A 27,868-nucleotide genomic window follows, 5' to 3' on the forward strand; every position below is an offset into this window, starting at 1 on the left:
TCCCGATGTGCCCCCAGCGTCCCCCTGTATTCCTCCACCCCTCCCCAGGAGCAGGGTACAGGGGGGGGCTGTCTAGGACCCTAAAGTCTAAATTCCGAGGGTCCCGGAAACCGTGTCCCCTGGACATCTGGGTCCAGGTGGTACTTGTGGGCATACCAGGACCCTGGACTCCGAACATCTTCCAGCTCCCCAAATTAGCCCAGACTCCGGGGACCCTGATGCGTGCTCCTCGGCCACCCCAGAGAGGTGCAGATTCCTGAGGTTCCCCCGCCCCTCAACCCGAGGCGGCTGCATCTCCAATTCCGGAGCGCAGCTAGCCCAGGTGCAGCCCACCGCTAGCCGCTACCTGGAGGGGGCGGGGTGGAGATTACTCAGCCTCCGGAATGAGGCGATGACATCATCGGGGGGGGGGTGACTAATGGCCGCGCGCGGGGGGGGGGCGGGGAAGCTTACCCGGTAACAGCGCCCGCCGCGCGCCCCGCCCCCCGCGCCGGCCGCGGGAGGGGTAGCGCACGCACACGCCCCGCACAGACGCGCGCGGCCAGCCGGGCCCCAGCGCGCAGGGCTTTCTGGGGCAAAGGCAGGGCTGTGTGTGCGTGTGTTTATCTGTGTGTTCTCTGTGAGTCCCAAGCTCAGTTGTTGGCTCTTGGCTGAGTGGGCATCAGAGGGAGATGTGAGAGCGCTGAGTGTGTGATTGTGTCTGTGCTGTTGTGTGTTCATCCGTGCGCTGGGGCAGGGGCGGGGGGTGGGGGGGCGCGGTGCAGGTCTGTGTCAGGGGGATGTTGCGGCTATGTGACTGTGTAGTTTGTGGAGGTATGCTATTCTCTGTAGTGTGTGGTGGTGGAGTGTGTGCATCTATGAGTGGGGGGGTGTTGGGAGAGGGTCTGATACTGCTGTCATCCGTGTGCTGTGTGCTGTTGGAGTTGAGTGGTGTAGCTCAGCAGGGTGAAGCTCTGTGGCAGTGTGGCTGTGTTGCTATGAGTGTGAGTGTGTGTGTGTGTGTGTGTGTGTGTAGGGTCAAGGATGTGGCTCAGCGGTACTTTGCCTTAGGGATCTGAGACCTGGGTTCAGTCCCGGGGCCCCCCTCCCCAGACCCCCTCACAATGCTGTGTGTGGAAGCTCTGACAGTTGGTGTGTGCACATTGCTGGGTGTCCACGGGACTGTGTGTGCCACCGTGTGTCTGTAGGACGGTGCATGTTGTGTGTGCTGGGTTTGTGCCTGGACACTGGAGTATGATTATAGTGGGACTTTGTGTGTATCACCGGTTGTGTCTGAGCTGTGTGTCTGCATTGTTGCTGAGAGTCTGTTTCTGTTTAGTTTTGGTGCTTGGGGACCCTCTGTGGTGCCAGTGAACCCAAACCCACCCACATCAGCTGCCTGCACCTTAACAAGTGCCAGACCCGCTGCACTGTCCCTCCAGCACCATGGCACAGTGGGTAAGGCCCTGTACCCTGCTGACCCAGCCTTCATCCCTGGCACCACATGGAGTTCCCTGAGCACTTCAAGAGTGATCCCTGAGCACAGAGTCAGGAGTAAAGCCCTACGAAGCACCACTGGGTGTACACCCCCCCTCAAAAAAAAAAAAAAACCACCAAAAACTATTTCTCTGGCTACAATGCTGAGAGTGTGTGTGATGGGGGTTATTCATTTTAAGAGGTGACAGCTCCGGTGATTGTGCACACATGCACCCCTGTCTATGGCCATGAGACTGGTGCAGCCGCTGTGATCTGATGTCGCTGGGATAGTGTGTCAGGCTGGGGGATTACGAGGTGCCACTGTGGTCACCGGTGGCACTGCTCTAGCCATGTGTCGGTCACGCCGGATGTCCGGATGTTCGTGTGTTCCCGTGGATCGTGCGGACTGCGGGGCTGGGGCTGAGATATCGTCTTAGTGATGCTGCGTGTGTGCGCTCCCGGGGACAGTGTGCGTGCGTGTGTGTGTTTGTGTGTGTGTGTGTGCGTGCGCGCCGGGGACCGCGCGTGGCCCGCGCTCTGTCCCCGCGCCGCCCTGTGGGTGCGGGAAGGTGCGCGCCGGCTCCTGCCTGAGAACAGCGGCGCCGCGCGCTGATTGGCGGAGGCCGCGCCAGTGAGCGGCTGGCGGATCCTGCGGTAACTTGGTAACTCGGGGACTAGCCGCCGCGGGGTTGGGGAGACCGGGGCCCCGCCCCGATCGCGCAGGGCCCGCCCCTCGCCGGCGCGCCCGCCCGGGCTCTCGGCCCCCCGCCCGTTCCCCCAGCCGAGTCCCGGCACCCCTGATTCCTCCACTCCGTCTCTGTCCCGCGCCCCCACTTGCTCTCTGCGTCTCTGCCCCGCTTTCTCTTTTCTCTCCTGCGTCCCATCGCGGACTCGCCCCGCGCCCCGCGCCCGCATCCGTCTCGGTCCCAACCGTCTCGGTCTCTCCTGCTCTGCCTCCCCCATCTGTCTGCCTCCGCCAGCGTGCTTCTTCCATCAGACTCTCCTGGTGCCTGTCTCAGGCTGCCTCCGTCTCCCCAGCCCTTTCTCTTCGCCCCCTTCGCGCGCAACATTCTTGGCGTTTCCCAAAGGGCCGCGGGGGGCTCGGCCTCAGGCCCCGCGCGGGGCAGATTTGCAGACAGGACTTCCCGCCCTGCCCCGCGCCCGGAGCTTTATCGCGGGGCCCAGGCGGAGGCCGGGCGGCCCCGCCGCTTCCGGAGGCGCCCGGGCGGGATGAGCTCACCGCGAGTTGGCGGGGATTTCATCAGCTTCCTCCGCCCGCCAGGGCTGCCCCCGCGGCTCGGCCGGCGCGGCCCGCGCGCTCATCCCCGGGCGCCGGCTGCCCCCCAGCGGCCTGCGGCGGGAGTGCAGGCGCCGGGCCAGTCCCGGGTCACTAGTTCACCACCCCCCAACCCCCTCCTATTGGAGACTATTTGTCTTTTTAAAATTTGTTTTTTTGGGTCACACCCGGCGATGATCAGGGTTACTCCTGGCTTCACGTTCAAGAATTACTCCGGGATGGGCGCTGGAGCGACAGTACAGTGGGTAGGGCGTTTGCTTTGAGATTTCTAAAAGTGAAATCTCGAAGTGCGAAAAGAAAGGAGAGGGAGCCGGAGAGAGGGGGGCCTTTAACCATTCGGGTCACCGGGGAAGATCTTTCTGATAAAGGGATTACTGACTGAATGCCCTGAGGTGGTGACCCTCGGGAAAAGGGCAGGTGTAAAGGTCCTGAGGCTCACAGGGGCGTGTTCCAGAGAGCGAGGCGCTTCTTCAAGGGTGGACGGGCTGGAAGGGAGTAGCTAGGGGAGAGGGTGGGAGGGGATGTCGGGGCTGGCGTTAGAGCGGAGGAGGAACTTCTGCGTTTATTCTGATCTGAGTAGGTGCAGGAACCCTAGAGTTCCGGGCCAATAAAAAGTATTGCTCATTGGCGCCCTCTGGCGGTCCAGTGGGGAATAGGCTTTGGGCAGAGAGCTGTGCACAGAGCCAGGAGGAAAACCTGAGCACTGCAGAATGGGAGCCACAAACAAAAGAAAACAAAAAGGATGTGTGGGCCGCAGATATAGTACAGTGGCTAGGGCATTTGCCTTGCACGCGGCCGACCCAGCTTCAATTCCCAGCATTCCATAGGGTACTGCCAAGAATAATTCCTGAGTGCAGAACCAGGAGTAAACTTGCATCATTCTCGTGTGCTTCCCACAAAAAAAAAAAAAAAAAAAAGACAAAAACAAGATGTGAGTACAGGGATCCCTCCTGATGGGAATCAGGAGACCATATGGGGTGCCAAAGAATTGAACCCAGGTCAGCTGCATGCAGGCAAGTTCCCTACCCACTATATTCTCTGGCTCTTGTTGCCTTTTTTTTTAGGTGGGGAGAGTCACACTCAGCGATGCTCAGAGGTTACTCCTGGCTCTGCACTCAGGAAGTGCTCCAGCCCCTCATCTGCTCTTGTTAACCCTTACCGTCACCCTCCTGAGTGGCAGGAAGTGGAGGACCATTTGGTAGGATTTGGGATCTTCTTATCAAAGAGTTTTTTTTTTTCTTTTTGGATCACACCTGACAATGCATAGCGGTTACCTCCTGGATTTGCACACAGGAATTATTCCTGGTGGTGCTCGAGGGACCATATGGGATGCTGGGAATCAAACCCAGGTCGGCCACGTGCAAGGCAAACGCCCTACCCACTGTGCTATTGCTTCAGCCCCTCAAAGAGATTTCTTTCTTTTCTAGTTTTTCTTTTATTTTGGGGGGTGGGGGGTCTCACTGGGTGGTGCTCCGGGCCTACTCCTGGTTCTGTGCTCAGGAATCACTCCTGGCAGGCTCGAGGGACCCTAGGAGGTATCAGGGATTAAATCTGGGTCAGCCATATGCAAGGCAAATGTCCTACCTGTTGTACTATTGCTCCAGCCTGGAGATTTATTTATTTATTTATTTTCAAAAAGAGTCCCCCAGGGGCTGGAGCAATAGCACAGCGGGTAGGGCGTTTGCCTTGCACGCAGCCGACCCAGGTTCAATTCCCAGCATCCCATATAGTCCCCTGAGCACCACCAGGGGTAATTCCTGAGTGCAGAGCCAGGAGTAACCTCTGTGCATTGCTGGGTGTGACCCAAAAAGCAAAAAAAAAAAAAGACAAAAAGAGTCCCCTGCCCACCAAGGTTGCTCAGCCACTGATGATGGAGCTGGAGAACAATAGCTAGCACGCTGCCCGCGCTTATTGTACACAGTTCTCCCCCGGGACCACAGGCGCCACTTTACCAGTGCAGAACCCAAGGCTCAGAATGGTCAGAGCAGAGGCCAGAGGGAGAGCCCAAAAGAAAAACAAAGGGGGGCTAGAGCAATAGCACAGCGGGTAGGGCGTTTGCCTTGCTCATGGCCAACCCGGGTTCGATTCCCAGCATCCCGTATGGTCCCCTGAGCACCGCCAGGAGTAATTTCTGAGTGCAGAGCCAGGAGTAACCCCTGTGCATTGCTGGGTGTGACCAAAAAGAAAAGAAAAAAGAAAAAGATAAAGGAAAAAGGGAAGAAGGAAGGGATAGAGGGAGGAATGAAGGAAGGAAAGAAGGAAGGGAGGGAGGATGGAAGGAAGGAAGGAACGAAGGGTGAGAGGGAGGGAGAGAGGGAAGGAAGGGAGGGAGGGAGGGAGGGAAGGAAGGAAGGAAGGAAGGAGGGGGGGAGGACGGACTCCTGACCTTGGGGCCTCCCATGGTTCCCATAGACTGGGCTGTGTCACTTAAGGTAGAGGCCTGGCCTGAGTCGGTGAGGCTCACAGTGCAAACGGGAGCACATGGTGTCAAAAAATAATTTTGTTGTTGCTGTTATTGTTGAAGTCACACTCAGAGGCAGTCTTGGGGCTTCTCCCCACACCTTGCTCTGGGGCTCACCCAGCAGGGCTCAGGGGATGGTGTGGTGCCGGGCCTTGAACCTGGGTCTCCCACAGCCCTTGAGTTATCCTCCTGGTCAGAAAATGCTCGTTATGGGCCCAAGTGAGTACTGGAGACGGTGCTTATCTTGCATGTGGCTGACCCTGGTTTGATGCCTGATACCACATGGTCCCCCAAGTGACTCCCAAGCTGCAGAACCAGGAATAGACTCTGCATCACAAGGTGTGACCAAAAACAAACAAACAAACCAAAAAAAAAAAAAAACACCAGCCAAAAACCCTCGTCACTCATGATAAAAACAGATTCAGTCACCAAGAGGGGCCTAAAAGCCCCTTTGGGGTATGGGCCTCCTCCTCCAGTCAGAACTCACGGATTGCTCCCCCGTTTCTTCTGTGCTCATTGAAACTCATTTTGTCAGTACCTGGGCCTGAGCTACCTGTGTCAGAGAATATGTCCGCCTTGGTCTCCTGTTGGACCCATCCAGCTTCAGCAAAGCCACTACATCCTCACACCCCACCACCATATGCCTCATCCTGGCCCCAACGTATAGAGCTGGCTGCTTCTCAAATGTCACAATGTCACCTCCTCAGAGATGTCTCCTGGGATTGTCTCTGACTCCTAACCAGCATTTATAATGTATTCTTTTTTTTTTTCTTTTTAGTCCACACCCCCATCATGAATTCTTTTTCCTTGGGTTGTTTTATTTTGAAGTGAAACAGATTTTATTGGGAGGGTTTTCGAAAGGAGGGAGGGAGAGAAGGTGAGAGAAAGAGAGTAATGCGTTCAAGAGAGAACACAGGCTCTCCAAAGGCAGAGAGAACCGCTACACACACCCAGTATTAGATATGGAAGCATAAAGTAGACATCTCAGAAGAGAAGATGCGGGGGACACATGTGCTCAGGAGCCACTCGTACTTGGCCATGGGGGCACAAGCAGCACATGGGCTCAGGCAGCATATGCGCCTTTCTTGGTTCCCTCCACCCACCCTTTCTTTCTCTTTTTTTCTTTTTTAAATATTTTTTTTTGGGTCACACCCGGCGAGGCACAGGGGTCACTCCTGGCTCTGCACTCAGGAATTACTCCTGGCGGTGCTCCTGGGATGTGGGATGCTGGGAATCGAACCCGGGTCGGCCACGTGCAAGGCAAACGCCCTCCCCCCTGTGCTATCGATCCAGCCCTTTCTTTTTCTTCTGACAAAACAGAGCCAGGGAGTAATCTCGGCTATGCTAAGGGCTGACTCCTGGCTCTGCCCTCAGGAATTACTCCTGGCCGTGCTTGGCAGGGACCACATGGGATGCCAGGGTTGGAACCCAGGTTGGCCCCAGCCCTAAGTATTTTTTTTCTACGTATTCTTTAAAAAAAATATTTTCGGGGGTGGGTAATTTAAGTACTGCTCACCAAACAGTACTTCCCGGCAGTGCTCCTCCAGCAGTGCTCAGGGGCTATTCCCTGCTCGGTTCTCAGAACGTCTCACGCCCACCTACTCTACTGGGAAATTGAACAAGGGTTATCCTGCAAAACAAATGCCGTAACCCTCTGTACTATCTTTCTAACTTGTTCCCCAGTTTTTATTGAGGCGTCATGATTTACAATACATATATTCTTTGGTTTAGCTACTTCTTCAGCAATTAGAGGAACAGCTGCGCCTTTCACTCTGCTGGGCGCCCATAGAGCCCGTTTCCAGTTTCCAGGTCTTAAGGATTTTGTGAAATAATGCGGCAGTGTGCGTGCCACACCGCCCCCTTGTGGCCTGTGGGAAAAGTATACCTAAACGCCCAGCAGCTTGGCAGCCCCATTTCTTAGATCTTAGGGGAATGTGATTATATATATATGTGTGTGTGTGTGTGTGTGTGTGTGTGTGTGTGTGTGTGTGTGTGTATACATATATATATATATATATATATATAGGGGCACATTCGGTGCTTCTCAGGGATTACTCCTCACTCTGCACTCAAAAATTACTTCCGGGGGATGAAGGGGCTGGAGCGATAGCACAGCGGGTAGGGCGTTTGCCTTGCACGGGGCTGAACCGGGTTCGATTCCCAGCATCCCATATAGTACCCCGAGCACCACCAGGAGTAATTCCTGAGTGCAAATCCAGGAGTAACCTCTCTGCATCGCCGGGTGTGACCCAAAAACAAAAAAATAATTACTTCTGGGGGCTGGAGCTATATTACAGCGGGTAGGGGTTTGCTTGCATGTGGTCAACCCAGGTTTGATCCCTGGCATCCCATAGGGTCCCCAAGCATATCCAGAAGTAACCTATGAGTATCACTGGCTATGACTAAGAAAAGGCAAAAAATGTTTGAAAATGAAAGAAATTACTTCCAGCAGTACTTAGGTGACCTTATGGGATGTCAAGGATCCAACCTGGCAGGGCTGTGTGCAAGGCAATCTCCTTTTCCTCTGTACTATCGCTCCAGCCCCAATTTTGTACTAATTATTAAGAATTAGAGGGGCTGGAATGATAGCACAGCGGGTAGGGCGTTTGCCTTGCACGCGGCTGATCCGGGTTTGAATCCCAGCATCCCATATGGTCCCCTGAGCACCGCCAGGGGTGATTCCTGAGTGCATGAGCCAGGAGTGACCCCTGTGCATCTCCGGGTGTGACCAAAAAAAAAAGCAAAAAAAAAAAAAAGAATTATAGAGCTGGGGCCAGAGATATCTTAGTGGGCTGAAGCACATTCTTTGCATGCAGGAAGTTTGGGTTTGCTACCTGAGCACACAGGGAGTGACCTCTAGTATTAAGTCTGGAGTAGCCCCCAGAACTACCAGTATGGCCCCAAAAGCAGAACAAAAGAATTATAGGGGCCTGAAAGATGGTACAACAGGTAGGGTGCTTGCCTTGCACCCTGCCAACCTGTGTTCAATCCCTGGCACCTCAGATGGCTCCCCCAAACCCCACCAGGAGTGATCCCTGAGCACAGAGCCAGGAGTAAGCCCTGAGCACTGCGGGGGGTGGCCCCACACAAAGCACATAAAACAAGAAGAATTATAGGGCCGGAGAAATGGTATAGTCAGTAAGACAGCATTGGACTGGTCCAGGCTTGATCCCTGGCACCCCACGGGATCCCTAGAAGTTGTCAGCAGCGATCCCTGAGCACAGAGCCCTGGAGAGCACTGTGCACTGCCAGGGTGGCCTCAAAAGAAAAACAAACAAAAAAAAAGGAGTGATGTAGGACTGGAGTGATAGTATAGCGGGTAGGGCATTTGCTTGCATGCGGTCGACCCAGGTTTGATTCCCAGCATCCCATATGGTCCCCTGAGCACACCGGGAGTAATTCCTGAGTGCATGAGCCAGGAGTAACCCCTGTGCATAGCTGGTGTGATCCAAAAAGCCCCCCCCCCCAAAAAAAAAGAAGTGATGTAGTAATGCTGTGACATAACTCTGTGTCACATGATCACTCTGTGCTGTTTCACTGTGGTTGGTGCTCCCAGGAGCTCTCCCAGGTAGAGTGACATATTCTGCTGCTGAGCTGTCCCCACCCTGGCACCTTCCAGTTCATGCGGGATCCCCTTCCTTTGATGCTGCATGGAGGGGGGTGTCACACGCAGCTGCGTGGCAGGTGGTCCGAATGCTCTCTGGGCCATGCTCCTCACTGGCTGTGCCCCTCAAAACATGTGCTTGTCGAGGAGCTTTTTAGTGACTGACTTTTTGGGGAGTGGGGGTCACTTCTGGCAGTGCTCAGGGGCGGTGATTATTTTTTTTTTGCTTTTTGGGTCACACCCGGCAATGCACAGGGGTTACTCCTGGCTCTACACTCAGGAATCACCCCTGGCGGTGCTCAGGGGACCATATGGGATACTGAGAATCGAACCCGGGTTGGCTGCGTGCAAGGCAAACGCCATCCCCGCTGTGCTATCGCTCCAGCCCCAGGGGCGGTGATTCTTGCTGACTGATTCTTGCTCAGTGATCGTCCCCAGTATAGTTGGGAGATCCCGCAGTTCTGTGGGTGGAGCCCGCAGTTCTGTGGGTGCAAAATCTATGCTCAGCCCTTGATATCGCTCCCACACCTCATATTTATTCATTGTTTTAGTCTTTGGGGCTTGGGGCCAGACCCAGTGGTGTGCAGGAGTTGTTTCTGCATGACCACTGCATGACCCCTGGTAGTGTTCATGGTGGTGCTGCTGACTCGAACCTGAGTCAGTTATGTAGCTCACTGACTCCTTCTGTGTATAATATTTTGAAGGTACCTTTGATGGGGGATGTGGTCAAGGAGACCATGGATCTTGAAATCAGATACTAGGGGCAGCGGTTGAGTGGCGGTTGAGGATGTTGAATTACACATGTGTGCGCATTGTGCACACACATACACACATACAGACACAGACACACACAGACACGCACACAGACACACAGACAAAGATACAAACACACAGACACTCTGCTTCTACTCCATTTTTTTTTTTTTTTTGCTTTTTGGGTCACACCCAGCGATGCTCAGGGGTTACTCCTGGCTTTGCACTCAGGAATTACTCCTGGCAGTGCTTGGGGGACCATATGGGATGCCGGGGATCGAACCCGGGTCGGCCGCGTGCAAGGCAAACGCCCTACCCGCTGTGCTATCGCTCCGGCCCTACTCCTTTTTTTTTTTTTTTTATTTTTGGGTCACACCCGGCGATGCCCAGGGGTTACTTCTGGCTCTGCACTCAAGAAATTACTCTTGGCAGTGCTCGGGGGACCATATGGGATGCTGGGAATCGAACCTGGGTCAGCTGTGTGCAAGGCAAACGTCCTACCCTCTGTGCTATCGCTCCAGCTCCTCTGCCTTGGCTGGGAGGGTCTGGAGACTTGGACGGGGAGAAGGCTTTTGCCTGGTGCGCAGCTGACCTCCCAGCATCACATAAGTCCCTGGAGTCCTGCCAGGAGTCATCCCTGAGCACAGAGCCCAAGAGCACAGCTGGCTATGTCAGAAAATCTCAAAGGTGTTTTTGTTTTTCTTGTTACTTTTGTTTGGAGCCATACCTGGTGATGCTCAGGTGTTACTCCTGGCTTTGTGCTCAGTAATCATTACTGGTGGGGCTTGGGGGACTACATGGGATGCCCAGGATTGAACCCAGATTGGCCGCATGCCAGGCAGACACCCTCTCCGCCGCTTATCTCCCTGGCTGCTCAAAGGGGTAGTTTTCTTTTTTCTTCTTCTTCTTTTTTTAATTTTATTGAATCACCGTGAGATAGTTACAAGCTTTCATGTTTGGGTTACAATCACACAATGATCAAACACCCATCCCTCCACCAGTGCACATTCCCCACCATCAATATCCTGGGTATACCCCCCTTTCCCGACCCTCCCCCTGCCTCCATGGCAGACAATATTCCCCATATTTTCTCCCTACTTTTGGGCATTATGGCTTGCAACACAGACACTGAGAAGTCATCATGTTTGGTCCATTATCTACTTTCGGCACACATCTCCCATCCCGACTGATTCCTCCAGCCATCATTTTCTTAGTGATTCCTTCTCTATTCCATCTGCCTTCTCCCCTCCGCTCGCAATCCCCTTGGCAAAGGGATAGTTTTCTGAGGGCATAGCCTGGTGGCTGCTCTCCACTCGGTGCCCTAGGGATGGGACTCAGGCCTCCTGCACACAGAGCGAGTGAGTGCCCAGCTCCTTGGAGCACCCCGCTCATCCAGCCCTCCACGGGTGTGGACTTTATTCAGGGCCTTCAGGGCTGTACCCAGTGCCAGGGGCTGGACTGGGATCCTGTTGCCTGCTGCACTGAAACTCTCGGCCTGGCACCATGCCCTTTGCCCTTTACAATTTTGGCGGGGGGCTAGGGGGATAGTACAGCAGGTAAGGCCTTGCAAACAGCTGACTCAGGTTCAGTTTCCAGACCCAATATGGTCTCCAAGTTTGACCCCACCAGGAGTGATTCCTGAGTGCAGAGCCAGGAGTAAGCCCTGAGCATTTGGTGGGGATGGGTCCAAGACAAACAAATTAACTTTTTTTTTTTTTGCTTTTTTGGGTCACACCTGGCGATGCACAGGGGTTACTCCTGGCTCTGCACTCAGGAATCACTCCTAGCGGTGCTCAGGGGATCATATGGGATGCTGGGAATCGAACCCGAGTCAGCGGCGTGCAAGGAAAACACCCTACCTGCTGCGCTATTGCTCTAGCCCAAACAAATTAAAATTTTGAATTTTATTATTATTTACTGCCTTGGCTTTTGGGTCACATCCCAACCAATGGTGCTGAGGGGTTGTTCCCTGTGATGCTTGAGGGATTGTACAAAGCTAGAGGTCAGACATTGACTCCCAAAACTTGTGACTTGTGTTTCAGTGCTTTTAGCTAGCCCTGAACACACCTTTCTTTCCTTCCTTCTCTTTCTCTCTTTCTTCTTTCTTTCTTTCTTTCTTTCTTTCTTTCTTTCTTTCTTTCTTTCTTTCTTTCTTTCTTTCTTTCTTTCTTTCTTTCTTTCTTTCTTTTCTTTCTTTCTTTTTCTTTCTTTCTTTCTTTCTTTCTTTCTTTCTTTCTTTCTTTCTTTCTTTCTTTCTTTCTTTCTTTCTTTCTTTCCTTTCTTTTTCTTTCTGTTTTTTTCTTCCCTTACTTCCCTTCTTTTTTTTTTGTTTTTGTTTTTTGGGCTACACATGAAGATGCTCCTGGCTCTGTGCTTAGAGATCACTCCTGGAGGTGCTTGGGGGACCACATGGAATACCAGGGATTGAATTTGGGTCGGCCTTGTGCAAGGCAAGTGCCCTCCTTTATTCTGGCCCCCCTTATTTTCTTTTTGGGTTTTTGGCTCCCTCATGGCTGTTATTAGGCCCTACGGCTTACTCCTGGCTCTGTGCTCAGGATTGATCTCTAACAGTGCTTGAGGGACCATATGTGATGCCAGGGATAGAACCAGGGTGGGCTGTGTGTAAAGCCTCAAACTTGGTCTTTTTCTTTTTTGGGGGTGGGGTGCACACCCAGCGATGCTCAAGGGTTACTCCTGGCTCTGTGTTCAGGAGTTACTTCTGGTGATGCTTTAGGGATGCCTGCGATGGAACTCGGTTGGCCGTGTGCAAGGCAAGCTCCTACCTGCTGTTCTATCGCTCCAGTTCCATGGTTTGATCATTTTTCAAACAGTGGTTTTGGGCCAGAGCGATCGTGTAGCAGACCTCTCACGTAGCCAACTCGGGTTCCATCCCTGACACCCCATATGTTCTCCTGAGCACCGCCAAAAATAATTTCTGGCACACAGCCAGGAGTAAGCCCTTAGCATTACTGGGTGTGGCCAAATAAGAAAACACAACAAACAAACAAAAAAAAAAACCTAAACAGGAAGGAAGGCTCCTGTTTAATCTGGATTAGGAGCTCAAGCAAGCAGGTGTTTGAGAAATTAGGAGGATTAAGATCTCAGGGTATGGTGCCACCAACAGGTCAACCTCTACCTCCAGGATGAGTGCATCAGCAGTCTGATGGTGCCTTCAGGCTTCCTGACACCTCGAAATTGCCGCTGTGCCTTTGGCTGGACTCCAACACCTGGGACCAAGTTTACGAAGAAATTAAACAGCTAAAAGTTAGGTTTGAGCCATACCCACAAACCACTTCCGGCTCAGCTATACAAGCTCATTTATTGGCCTTATTTCAGAGACCCATAGATAAATTTCGGAAGAGATCACAAGTCACAGTTCAGACCCATGCAAGGCTGAGCAGACTGTGGTAAATCGGAGGGGGACAGGTTGGTCTGTACCTGCCCAAGCAGAGTCTCCAGCAGCCGCTTACTTCCACAGTCCAAAATTGCTGCCATACCCGTCCTGACTCAGGACGTCCATCACCAATATATAATCTGCTGAAAATTCAGGTATGTGGGTTTCGTGACTGAAATCTCCAGGCTTTCACGGAGTTGCAGTGGGCTACCTCCCCCCACTTCTCAATCCACATGGAAGCACTGGCAGTCACCCCCACGAACCAACTCCAGCGCCATCCTGTAAACTCTATTACTGGCCTTGCTTCAGAGACCCATAAATAAATCTGGAAAGAGGTCAAAAGCCAGAGACACAGCAGCAAGTCCGGAAGACACCACAGAGCCGGAGATCTCTCTGGGCCCCATATCGATCCAATTTCACCGGGGCACCCAAGATGGAGCAGGTACAGTCTCCCTGCCTACTCCAGATGGAATCCTGGCAACCAAGAGCTTCCACAAGCAAGGCCCAGGTATGCCGGTTCCAGGACTAAATCTCCATGCTGCAAGATGGAAGAGGTGCCAGGCTGTCCCTCCCTGGCTGTCACCCCCACAATGTGCCTTCAGGCGTCATCTTAGCACACCAACAGCCCTGGTCCACAGGCCCAACTGAATTCCAAAATGGATTAGTGCCCCACAGAATGTTTCTGGAACCCAACCATTACAATCTAGGATTCCAGAAGCTCACAGCCACAGCACCATGGTATTCAAAATGAGCAATGAACAATAAATGATCTAGCATCTGCCCCTCGCAGACAGGCTTGAACGGTGATGGGAAAATGCGAGCAAAAGATAATGCCCAAAAGTAGAGAGAGTATTGGGGAAATTGCCTACCATGGAGGCAGGGCGAGGACTGGGTTGGGGGGAGGAGAATATACTGGGGACACTGGTGGTGTAAAGTGTGCACTGGTAGAGGGATGGGTGTTTGATCATTGTACGGGTGAACCCTGAACAGAAAAACTTTGTAACTGTATCTCATGGTGATTCAATTAAAAACATTTTTTTTTTTCAAAATATTTGAAAGGCTGTTAAGACCCTGTAGTGCCCTGGCAAGAGAGAAGCAGGTATTTCGATTATCGTTTTGGGGGGTGGGAGTTGCAGGGAGCAGGCTGAGGTCCTTCTGCCTGGACACAGTTTCTTGGATGCGAGCTTCATCTCCTGCCCTCTTACATGAGATATATTTGTTATTTCACAGTCATTCCGTGTCTTTCTGCATGTCAAGGGTGGGTGGCTGTGGATCCTCATGTCTCCTCCCCACAACTCAAGCATTGAACCTGGTAACTGTCGATTTAGAGACGGAGGAACGAGGCTGCAAACTGGAAAATGTAAACGTCTACACTTCTGAGGTGTGTGAATGTAATTTAGCGGGATGGAGCATGGGAAGAGAGACAGAGAGAGAGGTCTCCTTCCCCTGAAAGGCGATATAGTCCAGGGAGAAGGAAGATAATCAAGCTTCTGAGAAACTCGCGGGGACCAGCAGCACCCACACTTGCTTCCACCCGTGGGGGGCGCGGTCCCTTTAAGGCTCCCGGAAGCGGCCCCACAGAACCGGAAGTGACATCTCTATTTCCCTTATTCACGTGGTGCGGGCGGGAAGTGACGCACGGCGCCCGGGAGCTGCGGACTCGGAGCCCGACGGAGCCGGAGTCGCGGACGCCGCGGGGTCTCGGCGACAGGTGACCGGGGGAGGGGGCCGGGAGCGCGCCCGGAGAGGGCGGAGCTTGGCGCCCCACGTGCGGGGCGAGGGCGCGGGAGCGGGCGGGCGCGGGCTGGCCCGCGGGGGCGGGGTCAGTACTCGGCAGGGGGCGGGGACAGGACACCCACATGGGCAAGTATGGGGGAGCCGGAGGGGTGGGACGTGCTCGGGTGGGCAGGGCCTGGGCGGGCGGGGCCGAGACGTGTGCGGGGCGTGGCCTAAAAGTTGGGCTTTGGCTGGGGGAGGAGCCATGTCCTGGTCGAGCGAGTTTAGGGCCCGGCCCCGACACTGGCTGAAAGGCTTGGGGGCGGGGCCATAAAGTTTTGCCGCCGCTGAAATTGGGCGCATCTAGCATCTGACTTGTGCTGGGGCGGGGCTAAGGAGCGGGCCAATGGGAGGGCGGGCCCTGAAGCTGAGGCGTGGTGGGGGCGGGGTCTGCTCAGGAGGCGGTACATGGCTGTAGGGGCGGGGCCAAAGCTTAGATGGACCATCCGGTGCGGGAGCCCATTGACAGGAGTGGGCGGGTTCACCGGGCGGCTGACTGGGCTACGGACGCGCGTGTGGGCGGGGCAAGGGTCTGGCAGGAAAGGCGGGGCCGCCAAGTTTTCCCTGTGGCCTGGGCTGGCGGTCTCCGTGTTTGGGGAAGGGGAGGCTGGGGAGACTTGTCCACGCCCGGGCTGGTATGGTGAGTCTCGAGGGCCTGGAGGCGTCCCCTGCCGCCCCCGGGCCAACTTTGGGTATCGTTGCAGGGGATGCCTAGGCTGCAGTCCTTTTTTTCTGCAGCAGGAGGTGGCCCAGGGGCTGCTCCAAGGGATCAGCAGGCTTAGCATGTTTTCTGAGGGTGGGGCAGTCAGTAGAGTATTAGGGGATGTTTCTGAAACTTTCCTGGGAAGGAGACCCCGGAATTGGCATTGAAAGTGGACCCAGGGGCTGAGCGGGTAGGATGTTTGCCTTGCATGCCGCCCACCCGGGTTCGACTCCTAGCATCCCATATGGTCCCCTGAGCACCGCCAGGAGTAACCCCTGTGCATCGCCGGGTGTGACCCAAAAAACAAAAACAAGGAAAAAGAAAGTGGACCTAGACTTTCCTGTGCAATGAGTGACAGGGAGGAGACGTCGCTGACGTTCTCCCGACATGGCACTGGGTGAAGGCCCAGCTCGGGTCTGTGGACCGGCTCCTTCCTTGCTGCAGCGCCGGTTTTGTGGCCTTCTGGCAGTGAGAGGGGTACAGGAGGAGACCCAGGAAGAGGACCCAAGCACTCCTGGAAGATTGAGGATCAGAATTTGCTTGGGTGAAGGGGTTACTGTGGAGGGGGGGGCGCCTCCAGCGTAGGAGAGGGGGAAGCCGGTTGGGGAGCCCTTTGGCCTTCATTCTTTCCTTTCCTCCGTATTTAGGAGACCCCCAGTACTTCGATCTGATTCTGCAGGCGAGCTTTGCTGGGGCCCCGGCCCCATCCTGCCAGCAGCATGGTAAGATGCAAAATGAGGACTTCAGAATCAGAGGTGTGGGCGCAGCTTGAGCTAGGGGAAGGCGGCGGGAGATGCTGAGACCCTGGGTGGAATGACACTGGGGGTGGGTGGGGAGACGTTCTCCTTACTGTGCTCCACTCCACTCCCTCCCCTCCCCCCAGGCAGCCACGTTGGACCTGAAGTCCAAGGAGGAGAAGGATGCTGAGTTGGACAAGAGGATTGAGGCTCTGAGGCGGAAGAATGAGGCCCTCATCCGGCGCTACCAGGTGCCCTAGCCCCGCCCTGGGAGACCCCACCCCCTGTCCTCCCCGCTGTGAGTTTCTCCCTCCCCCCTCCGTCCCGCAAACCTTTCCATGGCTCCCCATCATGCTCAGGTGCAAAGCCAAGGGTCGCTGCCTGCCGTGACTCCATCCATGCCATCATTCCATCCCACTCACAAATCCTGGGGTGTTCACTGGCCCAGGGCTCTGTGGGTACTCAGAGAGAGCTCCTCACCCAGTTTGTGTGCTCGGCCAGGACTCTGCGGCCCTAGGGAGTATGGATATCGGCCACTCAAGTCCTGAGTTGGGTGAGGGGGACAGTGTGTGCAGAAGCCCAGAGTTGGGGGCAGTGGGTTGGCACTGGCTGACGGCCTCCACTGCCTTCTGTGGTGCTTGAAGGCTTTGAAGCTAGATTGGAACCAGTCTGAAGTAATCTTTTTTTTTTTTTTTTTTTGCTTTTTTTGCTTTTTGGGTCACACCTAGCAGTGCTCAGAGGTTACTCAGGAATTACTCCTAGCGGTGCTTGGGAATCATATGGGATGCGAGGGATCGAACCTGGGTTGGTCATGTGCTAGGCAAACGCCCTCCCCACTGTACTATCGCTCCGGCACTGGGCATTTTCTCTTTTGAGAGGCCATACTTGGTGATGCTCGAGGGTTACTCCTGACTTGGTGCTCAGGGGTGGCCCCTGGTAGTGCACGTGGGACCGTGTGTTGCCAGGGACCTCACTCAGGCCTTCCGTGATGTAGATGTATGTGCCATTTGAACTCACTCCCTAGCCCCAGAATTGCTTTCCGGAAAGGCCCCTCCAGCTGCTGTGTGCTGGCGCCAGGGAGGGGTGACCCGGGGGATTGGAGCTGAGGGGTTCAGTGGGATTAGAGCTAGGCTGTGGGGAGCACAGGGGGTGGGCAAGGAAGGAGGGTCCAGGACGAGGCCCCCGCTTCTGTCAAAGGTGATTGGTTAGTGGTGGGGCTGCTGAGAGACGGGACCTGGACAGGTGAGTGGGTGCCCTGGATTAATTCTTCATGCACTCATTCATCCTGAGCAAATGAGCACATGCCGCAGCTCCTGTTCCAGGTAGCTCTCGGCCCAGGGTTGGTATCAGCCGGGGTGCGGGGGGGCAGGTAGACCCAGACAGACAGCACAGGCAGAATGCCAGGTGGTCTCCAGGGCAGTGGATGAGAGTGGGGGCGGGGGGCTGAGGGGGGACTAGTGAAGAGATGCACACAGGAGCAGCAGGGGCTAGAGAGGACCGCAGGTGCAAGGGCTCTGCAGCAGGCCCTAGTCCAGAATGTTCTAACCAGGTGAGCTGCGGGGGGCTGGCGGGAAGCAGGGCAGGGTGTTCCCGAGTCCGGATCCTGAAAGCCTTTTCCTCCCGCCAGAGCTGGTGCCCTTCGGGGGTGTTCTGAGCAGTGTGAAGGAACGGGCCTGCTTGTCTTGAGCTCAGGAGAGGGGCGGGGTGAGTCAGATGGGGGAGCAGCTGCTGGGCACTCTGACCCTCCCCCCTGCCTCTCCCCAGGAGATCGAGGAGGACCGGAAGAAGGCAGAGCTCGAGGGGGTGGCCGTGACGGCGCCCCGGAAGGGCCGTTCCCTGGAGAAGGAGAATGTCGAGGTGGAGCTGGTGAGTTGCCGGGGCCCAGCACCTTCCTGCTTGCTCCTGACCCTCCCTGCCACCGTGACACTCTTCCTTCCCTTCCAGGAGAAGAACCTGGGTCCCACCCGGAGGGCTCCTGGCACCTCTCGGCCCCCGGGAGCACCCAAGGGAGGCCGGCCCCCTCCTCAGCAGCAGGGAGGCCGGGCAGGTGCGGGCCGTGCCCCCCGCAACTGGGAGGACAGTTCCAGGGACCATGCTCGGGGGACTGGAGGTCGTGGCCGGAGGGGCCGCGGCCGGGGCGCCCCACATCTCTCGGGGACCGGAGACACTTCTAGTTTCGACCGCAAATCCAAGGTAGGGGCTGGAGAGTGAGCCAGTGTCGGTCACCTCTGGCCAGTGGCCTTGCTCCCCTGTCTGGTGCTCTCCCCATCTGTCTCCTGGGGCTACACCCGGGGTTCTCAGGATCGCCCCCGGAGGTGCCTGGGCCAACCTGCTGTGCTGGGATGGCGCCTGCTCAGCTGTGCCACCTTTTAACCAACTCCCCTCCACCCTCTTCCTGCTTTCTGGTGGTTTTTCTGAAATGTAATGGCCAGCTGCTGTCTCCCCTGGCCTCCTTTCTCCCCGGGTGCTGTCTGTCTGTCCACCTTGCTCTGGTGGACAGAGTTGGTGGCAACCCTGTGATTCATGTTTGTGTACCCTCTGGTGTTTTCGGTTTTGAAAAAGAATTCTGGGCCACACCCAGTGGGGCTCAGGACTTCCCCCTGGCTCCTGGCGAGCTTGGGGGACCATTTAGCATGTTGGGGATTGAACCTGGGTTGGCTGTACACCAGGCAAGCACCCTCCCCGCTGTACGTTGCTCTGGTCCCCGCACCCTCAGTATCTTGCTCCACCCCTGGTGCTGGTGGGGAGGGTTGGGCAGTGGCGCCCTCCCCATGTGTGTGCCCACCTACTACACCCTCACACAGCGGGAGGGGGCGGAGCATGTGTTGGGCCAAGCTGGTGTTGGGGGTTCCCTGTCCGTGGGAGCCGGCTTCTCTGGGAATGTCCGGGTTCATGCTCTTCAGCGGACGTCGTGAGTGGGGCTTCTAGAGGGCATTGAGAGCCACAGGAGCCCTCGAGAGGGGCCCAGGCTGGCTGCTCTGGGTGCACCCAGCTACCCCTTAGCCATGCCACCAAGTGCCACTTTCTCTCTTGGGATTGAAAACACGCCCCCAGTAGCTTGGTCACACGCAGGTGTGAAATCCAGTAACCACAGAGGCCAGTGTGATGGCACAGTGGGGTTGGCACTGGCCTTGCACACAGCCAATGTGGGTTCAACCTCTGGCACCCTGTATGGCCCCTCAGGAAAGGCCCACCAGGAAAGGTCCCTGAGCTCAGAGGCAGGAGTCAGCCCTGATCACCACTGGGTGTGGCCAAAAGAAGCAAACAAAAAAAATTTTTTAAATGCAAAACAAAAGCCTCTCCCTCCCTCCCTCTCTCTCCCTCTCTCCCTCCCTTTTTCCCTCCTTCCTTCCTTCCCTCCTTCCCTCTCTCTCTCCCCCTCTCCCACTGCCATGCCAGTGTTGAGCTCCCAGCCTCACTCCCTGGTTCAATGCTTTTTGCCAGAAAGATTCACAGCTAAGACCCCCCAGGGGGGGTTCGGCACTAGTACAGCAGGCAGGCGCGTGCCTTGTGTGCGGCCTACCCAGGTTCCATCCTTGAGACCCTATGTGGACCCCGAACACTGCCAGAAGTGATTCCTGAGCACAGAGCCAGGAGTAACCCCTGAACATGCATCACCAGGCATGGCCCAAACACTGGAAAAATAAAGATAAAAAAGACTCACTCCAGAAAGGGGAATCACGGCTGTCTGGATGAGCTGAGGAGTGTGGAGGGAGGTGGGGAGACACAGGTGCCCCTTGGGCCTGGCCCAGGGCCCAGGGGTTCTCAGTGTTGAGCTGGGCAGGACCTTGGGGCTCCCAGTGTCCAAGTATTTAGACCCCTGGGGTCTCAGTGACCCCTGGGGCTGCCAGTGTCTAGGACTGGGGGAGAGGGATGGGGGGTATCCCTCTGTCTGGGTGGGTAGTGCCCAGGGGTCCCTGTGTCCAGGTGGGCAGGGCCCTCGGCCCAGCGCCTGGGTGGCCAGGCCCCTCTGCTGCGGGCACAGCCAGGCGGGTGCGAGGCTGGTCCCTCTGTTCCCAGGAGTGGGAGGAGCGGCGCCGGCAGAACATCGAGAAGATGAACGAGGAGATGGAGAAGATCGCCGAGTATGAGCGCAACCAACGGGTCAGTGCCCAGTGCTCGGACAGCCCCACGGGGCAGGGGGGCCGGCCCCACCCCGCTCTGCCCTGCCCATGCGCCCCTATGGGCCCCCAACGCCCTGCCCTGTGCCCGCAGGAAGGCGTGCTGGAGCCCAACCCCGTGCGGAACTTCCTGGACGACCCGCGGCGGCGCGGTGGGCCCCTGGAGGAGCCGGAGCGGGACCGGCGGGAGGGCAGCCGGCGACACGGGCGCAACTGGGGCGGCCCCGACTTTGAGCGGGTGCGCTCTGGCCTGGAGCAGGAGCGGCAGGTGGGCGCCGGCAGCCCCGTAGTGGGGGAAGGAAGGGCCCAATGGAAGATGCTGGGGTTGGGGGGCGGGGGTGGGGTCCCGTGGGGCTTGGCCCCGCCCTCACAGGCTGCTCATCCGTCTGTCCCTCTGTGCTGGCGCAGGGCCGCCGTGCGGGCCAGAGCGGGTCCGGGGACATGACGCTGTCCATGACGGGCCGCGAGCGCTCCGAGTACTTGCGCTGGAAGCAGGAGCGGGACAAAATCGACCAGGAGCGGCTGCAGCGGCACCGCAAGCCCACGGGCCAGTGGCGGCGTGAGTGGGACGCAGAGAAGACCGAGGGGATGTGAGTCCCCCGGGGACCCCCGTCAGGCTGCGGGAGCCCACCCAGGTGGGGGGCACCGGAGAGCCCGCCCCTTCCTGCTGCCTATCTGGGCCAGCTGGGATGAGGGGCCTCATTCTGCTCTGGAGGACGTGGGCGGAAGGAATGGCTCCAGGTCCCCATTGAGGCGGCCAAGGTCACTGCCAGTGCCAGCTGGACACTGAGTCTCACTCCCTTAGAGTGGGGGTGCAGTGGCCACAGGACCCGGAGTTTGGACGTCAGTTCTAAGGGGAAGGGAAGGCGCGAGAAGGGCATGCCAGGCACAGACCTCTGCCTGGGCCTTCCACCATCCTGGCCTGCCCTCCGACCGTCCTGGGTATCCTGGGTCCGTCCCAGTGAGACTTAGCGTGAAGGTTTCATGCCATTGACTGGAGAACCAGCTTCTGTACCAAAGAGGGAAAGATGGAGAAAGTTCTGGAACCACCATTTTTGGCGGAGGGGAAGGTTTTGGACTCCCAGCGGGCGGTGTGCAGGGTTAGAAGGCCTCTGAGCTGAGATCTGAAGCCAGTGGGGGTGCACCCAGGGGAGATCTGGGGCTGTTCAAAGGGCTGCCTGTGCAAAAGGCCTGGGCCAGTGCGGGGAGACTGGGGCTAAGGTGCTCGCCCCAGATCCGTCCCCAAAACCCAGGGGCCCCTCAGTGCCACTGTGAGTGACCCCTGCCCCCAGCAAACCCCACCCTGGGAAAGCACTGAGGCCAGAACTGCAGGGGGCAAGGCCCTGCCCCTGGGGCGCAGGGCATAGTGACTGGGGAGCTCCGAGCTCCGAGCGCCCTGGCAGGAAGCTGGGGAACCGGTGCTCTTTGAGGGGGTTAAACATTTCCCGCTTGTCGCTGTGATGTGAAATTTGCCTCTTGTCTGGGACCGTGTTTCCCTTCTATTTGGTGGGGGGCAAACTCAGGGCTGCTTGGGGTGAACTGTTCCCGGCAGTGCTTGGTGCCCTGTTGCTCTGGGCATGGACCTGGCCTCCGGTGGGCAAAGCTGCCTTTGAGCTCTCCTGCCCCCAGGCCTCTAGGTCCACACTGTGGGTGTTGGGGGTGGGGTGCCAGGGATGACGGAGGGGCCCTGCCCCGAGCTGTCCGTCTGACCCAGTGCTGGCTCTCGACCCTGGCCCCCACCTTGTTGCCTGTCTCCCCGTGGGCCCCCAGGTGCCCACTCTGCTGTCTCTGTCCTCAGGTTCAAGGATGGCCCCGTCGCGACCCTCGAACCCCCCCACCGGTTTGGTGAGTGGGTGACCCGGGGTGGGGAATGTCAACCAGGCCCCCAGCCCCGCACCCCAACTCATGTGGGCTTCTGTTGCAGATGACCACTCCTGGACTCGGCCTCCCAAGCCTCCCACTTTCGGGGAGTTCCTGTCCCAGCACAAGGCTGAGGTCAGCCGCAGGAGGAGGAGGCCCAGTCGCCCCCCTGCCAAGGCGGCCCCCCGCACCTACAGGTAGGGTGCCCCTTCTCCTGGCATGCTCACCCCTCCCCTGCAGGCACTGCAGCCCTTTCCCTCCTGTGTATGTGTGTCTGTTGGTCCAGGATACTTCTCTAGGTCAAGTGCTCAGTCCCTTAGGTGACCCCTTCCACCCCACCCCAGCAAACCCATCCCTGGGCCCGCCCCCCAGAAACTCCAAGCTCTTGCTTCCCCCCAAGTCGAATTATGGACCCTTTCTGGGGTGAGGCTGGGGGTGGTGGGGGCCTGGTCTCACCCCTTGGTCCCCTCCAGTGACCATGATGATCGGTGGGAGATGAGGGAGGCCACGTCCCCGGCCCCCAAGACGCTGCAGCCTGTGCCCCCCACAGAGACAACTGCTCAGGTAGGACGGGCTGTCCACTTCCGGGTGGGATGGGGTGCCCAGGCCTTGCTCCCTGCCTACCTGCCTTGTGTCCCCCACAGCCTCCCGGGACCCCCAGCCCTGCCCATCGGCCTCCCGAGGATGACGGGGAGGAGGAGGTGGGCGAGGAGGAGGACGAGGATGAGGACTGGGAGGACGTGAGTGATGAGGAAGAGGATGCCGAGGAAGAGGAAGAGGAGGAGGAGGAAGAGGAAGAAGAGGAAGAAGCTGAGGAGGAGGAGGAGGAGGGAGAGGCAGCCGGAGACAACCCCTCCCAAGAGGCTGAGCCCCCTGGAACGCCAGGCAGAGAGCAGGCCGACGCGGAGCCTGCCACACCCCAGGAGCCAGCGCCACTTCTGGCATCGCCCCAAGCCCCGACCTCACCCCCCAGACCCTTCTCACCCCCCGGGGGCCACCAGCCCGTGTCCGACTGGGGTGAAGAGATGGAGCTGAATTCTCCGCGGAGCACCCACCCGCCTGGCGCCCCCTCCCAGGGTGAGGCCTGGCCGTTTGAAAGTGCATGAGGCTGGCTGCGTGTGCGTGCTGAGGGGGGCACAGCGGGACCGTGGGGGCTGGGTCCCGAGGCCCTGTGTGGCTCCCCTTCCTGGGGCTGGGGTTGGGGGACATCCCTGCCCATCTCCCCAAATGCTGCCCCACTCTGGGCAGACCCTTTCCCAATAAAGAATTCACAGCTTCCGTCACAACCCCCATGTGTGTCCTTGACACCCCCCACCCCTGCTCCTAGGGTCCTTCTGTCTTGGGGAGGCTTTTTTGGGGGGGGTCTTGACTGGGCCTCCCCCTTCCCCAGGAGGAGACCAGCCAGCCCCTGCCTCCCTGGAGAGCGGGCAGAGCCACCCAGGAACCCCGAAAGCCGAAGAGGAGGGGTCTGAGGCCGCTCCAGGTGGGGGTGTGCTGGGGCTGGTGGAGGGGGCTGGGGGCAACGGGAGAAGATCTGGGAGCGATTGGCCAAGGTTGAGGATGGCGGCTGGGATGGAGGGGGCTGGGAAGAGGGGAAGGTGCTGTGGCGGGTAGAATGGCATTGAGGAATAACTGCCAGGGTCTGTGTTTAAGTAGTTTAGGGCTCTACTTGGGGAAGGGTGGCAGAAAGCATTTGGTGGTGGTTGAGTTCAGGGGAGCTGGATTCCAGGGGTCTCCCTAACTCTAGCTCCTGCCCAGGGCCAGGGTTAGTGTGGAGGCAGAAGGGGCGAATAGGTTAAGAGCTGCTGGGCGGCCTTAGAATACTAGGCCCACTGGGGAGCCGGCAGCCACCCAGCCTCCCTGAGAAGGCCACTTGCAAACTAGGACCTTTGGTCCTCTAAGATTTGGGGGCAGAGCCGAGAAAGAGGGGGGACAGGTGGACCTTGGGCTGGTGGGCTGGGTGCTGGGTCACGTGACCTGGAGCCCATTCACAGGGATAAGTTTCCCCCTTTGCAGAAAAGCTGTGAAATCGGTGGGGGGGGTGGGGGTGCGTGGGAGGGCCTTTGCTCCATGGTGGGCTCCAGGTGAGAGGAGAGAGGAGTTGGGCCTGCAGCTAGCCTCGAGATGCGGGACAGGATTCTGAGGGGCAGTGTACGGACTCTTACGGCCCCTTCTTTCCTCAGAGGCAGGCCCTGAGGGCCGGGAGACCGCAGAGATCACCGACTTCCAGAGGGTGCGTTTCTGCAAGGTGGTGGCGGTTGCCCCGCCCCCGGGGGCCGCCCGCTGACCGGGGCCGCCGCAGGGGGCCTCTGCACCACTGCACTAACCGCCTGCTTCCGCCACCCTGCGGCCAGGAGAGGGTTGAACGAGAGGGCTAGAGCGGGGGAGCGGGGCTGGCCCTGGGCCGTCACCCGGGCCGCCTGCCGGGAGCGCTGTGGCAGCCGAACGCTGAGACGGCGCAGGCCCCCGGAGAGTGGGTGCCGGTGTCCGGCCGCGCCCGCTGCCGCGCCAGCCACTCGTGGCCAGACTCGGCGTCTTGATTAAACGCTGTGCTTCCGCTGACCTCCGCTGCAGTGCTTGGCGGGCTTGGCGGGTGAGGCCGGCGGGAGGAAGGGGGGTCTTCCTCCGCACCCATAATTCATCTTCCTTCCCACCCTCCCGCAGGCCACCCCGAATTCTTGAAGACGCTGCCGGGAGGGGACTGAAGCTTCCCCGCCTGGACGGGAGGGAGTGGGGGTTAGTCTGGATCCCCGGCCTGGGCTCCGGGAGGGGCGTCCCGGGCAGGCTGGAGCTGCGCGGCCTACCTGGACACCTGGGCCCGCGAGGGGCGTGGTTAGAGCGCCTTGGCGGGTCCAGCACTAGGGAGGGGCTGAGTTTGGAGTGGGAGTGGGGTCAGGTCTCGAGAGCTGGTTTAGAGGAGGGAGTTCTTGGTCGTGGAGAGGGTACGCGCCCCCAGGGGGAGGAGGCCGGGTTAGAGAAACATGAGGTCAGAGAGAGGAGAGCCTAGTTTGGAGGGGAGGCTTGAGGCTTGGAGTGCGATTTTTCTTTTTTTTCTTTTCTTTTTTTGCTTTTTGGGTCACACCTGGCGATAGATGCACAGGGGTTACTCCTGGTGGTGCTCAGGGGACCATATGGGATGCTGGGAATCGAACCTGGGTTGGTGGCGAGCAAGGCAAACTCCCTACCCGCTGTACTCCAGCCCCTTGGAGTGCGATTTTTCTTGGAAAAATCCAGAGCACCCCTTGGGATGCTCAGGCCTTACTCCTGACTCTGCTGCTCTATTACTTCTGACAGTACTCGGGGGACCCTATGGGATGCTGGGGATTGAACACGGGTCAGCTGCGTTGCAAGGCATGCGCCCTCGCAGCTGGCATATCGCTCCAGCCCCTGAAGTCTTACCTTCACTAAGGGCTTAGACAGGCGAGAGTACTACCCTGTACGCCCCCCCCAAGCCGTCCAGGAGCGATTCCTTAGTGCAGAGCGGGAGTAAACCCTGAGCACCGTTGGGTGTGGCCAACAACAATAGGAGGATATTAGAAAAAGTGCTGGGGCCGCCTGGACATCTGAGGACAGCTAGGTGTGATGCAAGTCTGTCCGATGTCTGCGGGAGACCTCCTTGGGAGGGTTGTAACCCGCGGGGGGCGGGGCCAGAGCCAGGTATGGGCGGAATCAGGGCCTTAGCTTGGTAGTGGTTGGCTGGAGGCTGCGAAGGGGCGGGTTCAGGGCGCGGGCAGGGGGAGGCCCGCCCACGCAGGGGCGTGCCCGTGCCGGAGGGGGCGGGCTTGGGTGCGGGGGCCCGGGGCGTGGAGGCCGCCTCCGAGGGGGCGGGGTCTGGCGGGCCGCAGCGCGGGGCCGAGTGGGCAGCGGGGATGCGGGGCACGAGCTGCGTGGGCGGCGGCGGGGAGAGCCCGGGGAGCGCCGGGCTGAGCGAGGGGCCGCGCGGCCGCTGGCTGCGCCTGGCCCCGGTCTGCGCCTACTTTCTCTGCGTCTCTTTGGCCGCCGTGCTGCTCGCCGTCTACTACGGGCTCATCTGGGTGCCCACGAGGCCCCCCGCGGGCCCCGCCGGCCCGCAGCCTAGCGCTCCCCCGCCTCCGTGCGCCGCCCGCCCGGGCGCGCCGCCCGCCCCGGCGCCTGCCGCCGCCGCCTCGGTCTCCTGCGTCCTGGGAGCCCCCGGTGGGCCGCGACCCCAGCTCGAGCTCCCGCGCAGCCGCCGCCGCCGCCTGATGCCCGGGGCGACGCCGGAGGCCGCGGCGGGCTGAGGACGCGGGCCCCCTCCATGCAACCGGAGCTGGTCGCCGGCGCCCCCATCGCGCTGCGCCCGGACTCCCCTTCGTGACGTCGCTTAGCGTCCCTGGAGCCGGCACCATGGAGTACAGGAGGCGACGAGGGGCCGGCCCGGGGTCTCGCCTGTCGCAGCGTCTCCAACGCAGGCGGGTCCTCCACCGTCTGGCCGCCCCCGTCCCGGTCTGCGCCTCCTGAGCCTCCCGCTGGAGCATCGAGCCCGCCACCCTCCCTCCCGAATCTCCATGTCTATCCGTCCCCCTGCAGTAAACTCCAGCTCCAACACCCTCGTGCTGTTGTTTGTTTTGTTGTCTGCAGTGGGGAGTTGGGGGCTGGTGGTGGTGACCCAGTTTGGGGCGGGAAGCCTTGACAGCGTCTGACCTATGTTCCTCCTTCTCTGGTAGGCTGAGCGGGCTTTTGTTCCAAAGCGCACTCGTTTCTTTTTTTCGTCGTAGATTGGGGTTTGGGGTAGGGAGGAGAAGCGTGTGCGCACCCGGACACTTGAAGGTCAGATGGCGTGAAGGACTCGATGGTAATCTGCATGTCCAGGGTGAATTGCCTTCCCATTCCTGCCGGAGAAGGGAGGAGGGGTTCACTGATCCCAGCAAGAATCGGGTTCTGCGTCGATCGCACTTGGCGCCGCTATAATGTGGGGGGCGGGCTGTCACGCTGAGCTGTCACCACGCAGCTGGGAGCCTGAGAGGAGAGTGGCCAAGTGGAGCGGGGGATTCTCGACTCTACGGGACTCGGAGTGTGGAGTGAGGGATGAGCTGTAGGGGGCGCTCGCGGGAGGTGGTAGTCGGTGAAGATGCCAGGGTTGCGGAGGATGGTGTCTGGATTAGTAGGGGCCGAAGAGGGGAGTAGGAGTGGTCAAATTGAGCTCAACTCACAACACGCTTCTATCTGAGAATGTTCCAACAACCTCTGTGGCCTGCGAGGCTGCTGGTAAACGAAGGGACAGAAACGCAGGTGTGGATCTTACATAGAAAGATGAGTCTGTTTTCCCACCGGGAAGAACGAGGCTAGACACCGGGAAAGATGTGTGAAGCGGTTTTCCTGTCCAGCACCCTCCCTGTACCTGCAGGCTTCCAGAGCAACAGCCCAACCTCTTCCTGGGTCAACCGTGGGTCTGGACCTGGTCAAGTGGGGTCAGTTCCTGCCCTTACCTCTCTCCTTCCCCTTCTCCCACCCCTCTCCGAGAGGGATGTTCAGACCTAAGTGGGCACCTGTCCTGGTTAGCGCAGTCCCCAGAGGCACAGATTCTGAAGCTCAGAATGTCTGGTGGGCAACCCAGCTCTTTCTTGATTTCTGTGTAGATTTGAGATATTCCTGGCTCTGTTCCAGTGCCGGTGGCCATCTGTGGTGCCACGGATGGAGCCAAGCCCAGCTGTGTCAAGGCAAGTGCCTTAGCTCATGAACTGCAACT

The 27,868-nt window shown here is 58.2% G+C and overlaps 2 protein-coding genes across 3 annotated transcripts; both read left to right on the forward strand.

The window, feature by feature from the left end:
- Positions 1-14,553: 14,553 nt before the first annotated feature.
- On the forward strand, positions 14,554-24,992 carry CCDC9 (coiled-coil domain containing 9). Of its 2 annotated transcripts, XM_055146118.1 has the most exons (15): positions 14,554-14,675; positions 16,091-16,165; positions 16,327-16,431; positions 17,945-18,046; positions 18,125-18,373; positions 20,201-20,284; positions 20,396-20,569; positions 20,710-20,891; positions 22,100-22,146; positions 22,226-22,358; positions 22,635-22,725; positions 22,806-23,238; positions 23,552-23,644; positions 24,345-24,394; positions 24,826-24,992. In XM_055146118.1, exons 2-15 carry the CDS (start codon positions 16,163-16,165, stop codon positions 24,841-24,843), a joined length of 1,764 nt encoding a protein of 587 aa, XP_055002093.1. In that variant the 5' UTR covers positions 14,554-14,675; positions 16,091-16,162; the 3' UTR covers positions 24,844-24,992. The 2 variants fall into 2 exon arrangements, with proteins under 2 accessions (XP_055002093.1, XP_055002092.1); XM_055146117.1 differs by lacking the exon at positions 24,826-24,992 and having other exon boundaries at positions 24,345-24,723.
- Positions 24,993-25,888: 896 nt separating this feature from the next.
- INAFM1 (InaF motif containing 1) lies at positions 25,889-26,729 on the forward strand. Its single transcript, XM_055146119.1, has one exon. The coding sequence runs from the start codon at positions 26,031-26,033 to the stop codon at positions 26,418-26,420; it is 390 nt and encodes a 129-aa protein (XP_055002094.1). The 5' UTR covers positions 25,889-26,030; the 3' UTR covers positions 26,421-26,729.
- The last annotated feature ends 1,139 nt before the right edge of the window (positions 26,730-27,868 follow it).

This window comes from Sorex araneus, chromosome 8 (assembly GCF_027595985.1).
Source record: "Sorex araneus isolate mSorAra2 chromosome 8, mSorAra2.pri, whole genome shotgun sequence".
Lineage (NCBI taxonomy): Eukaryota > Metazoa > Chordata > Mammalia > Eulipotyphla > Soricidae > Sorex > Sorex araneus.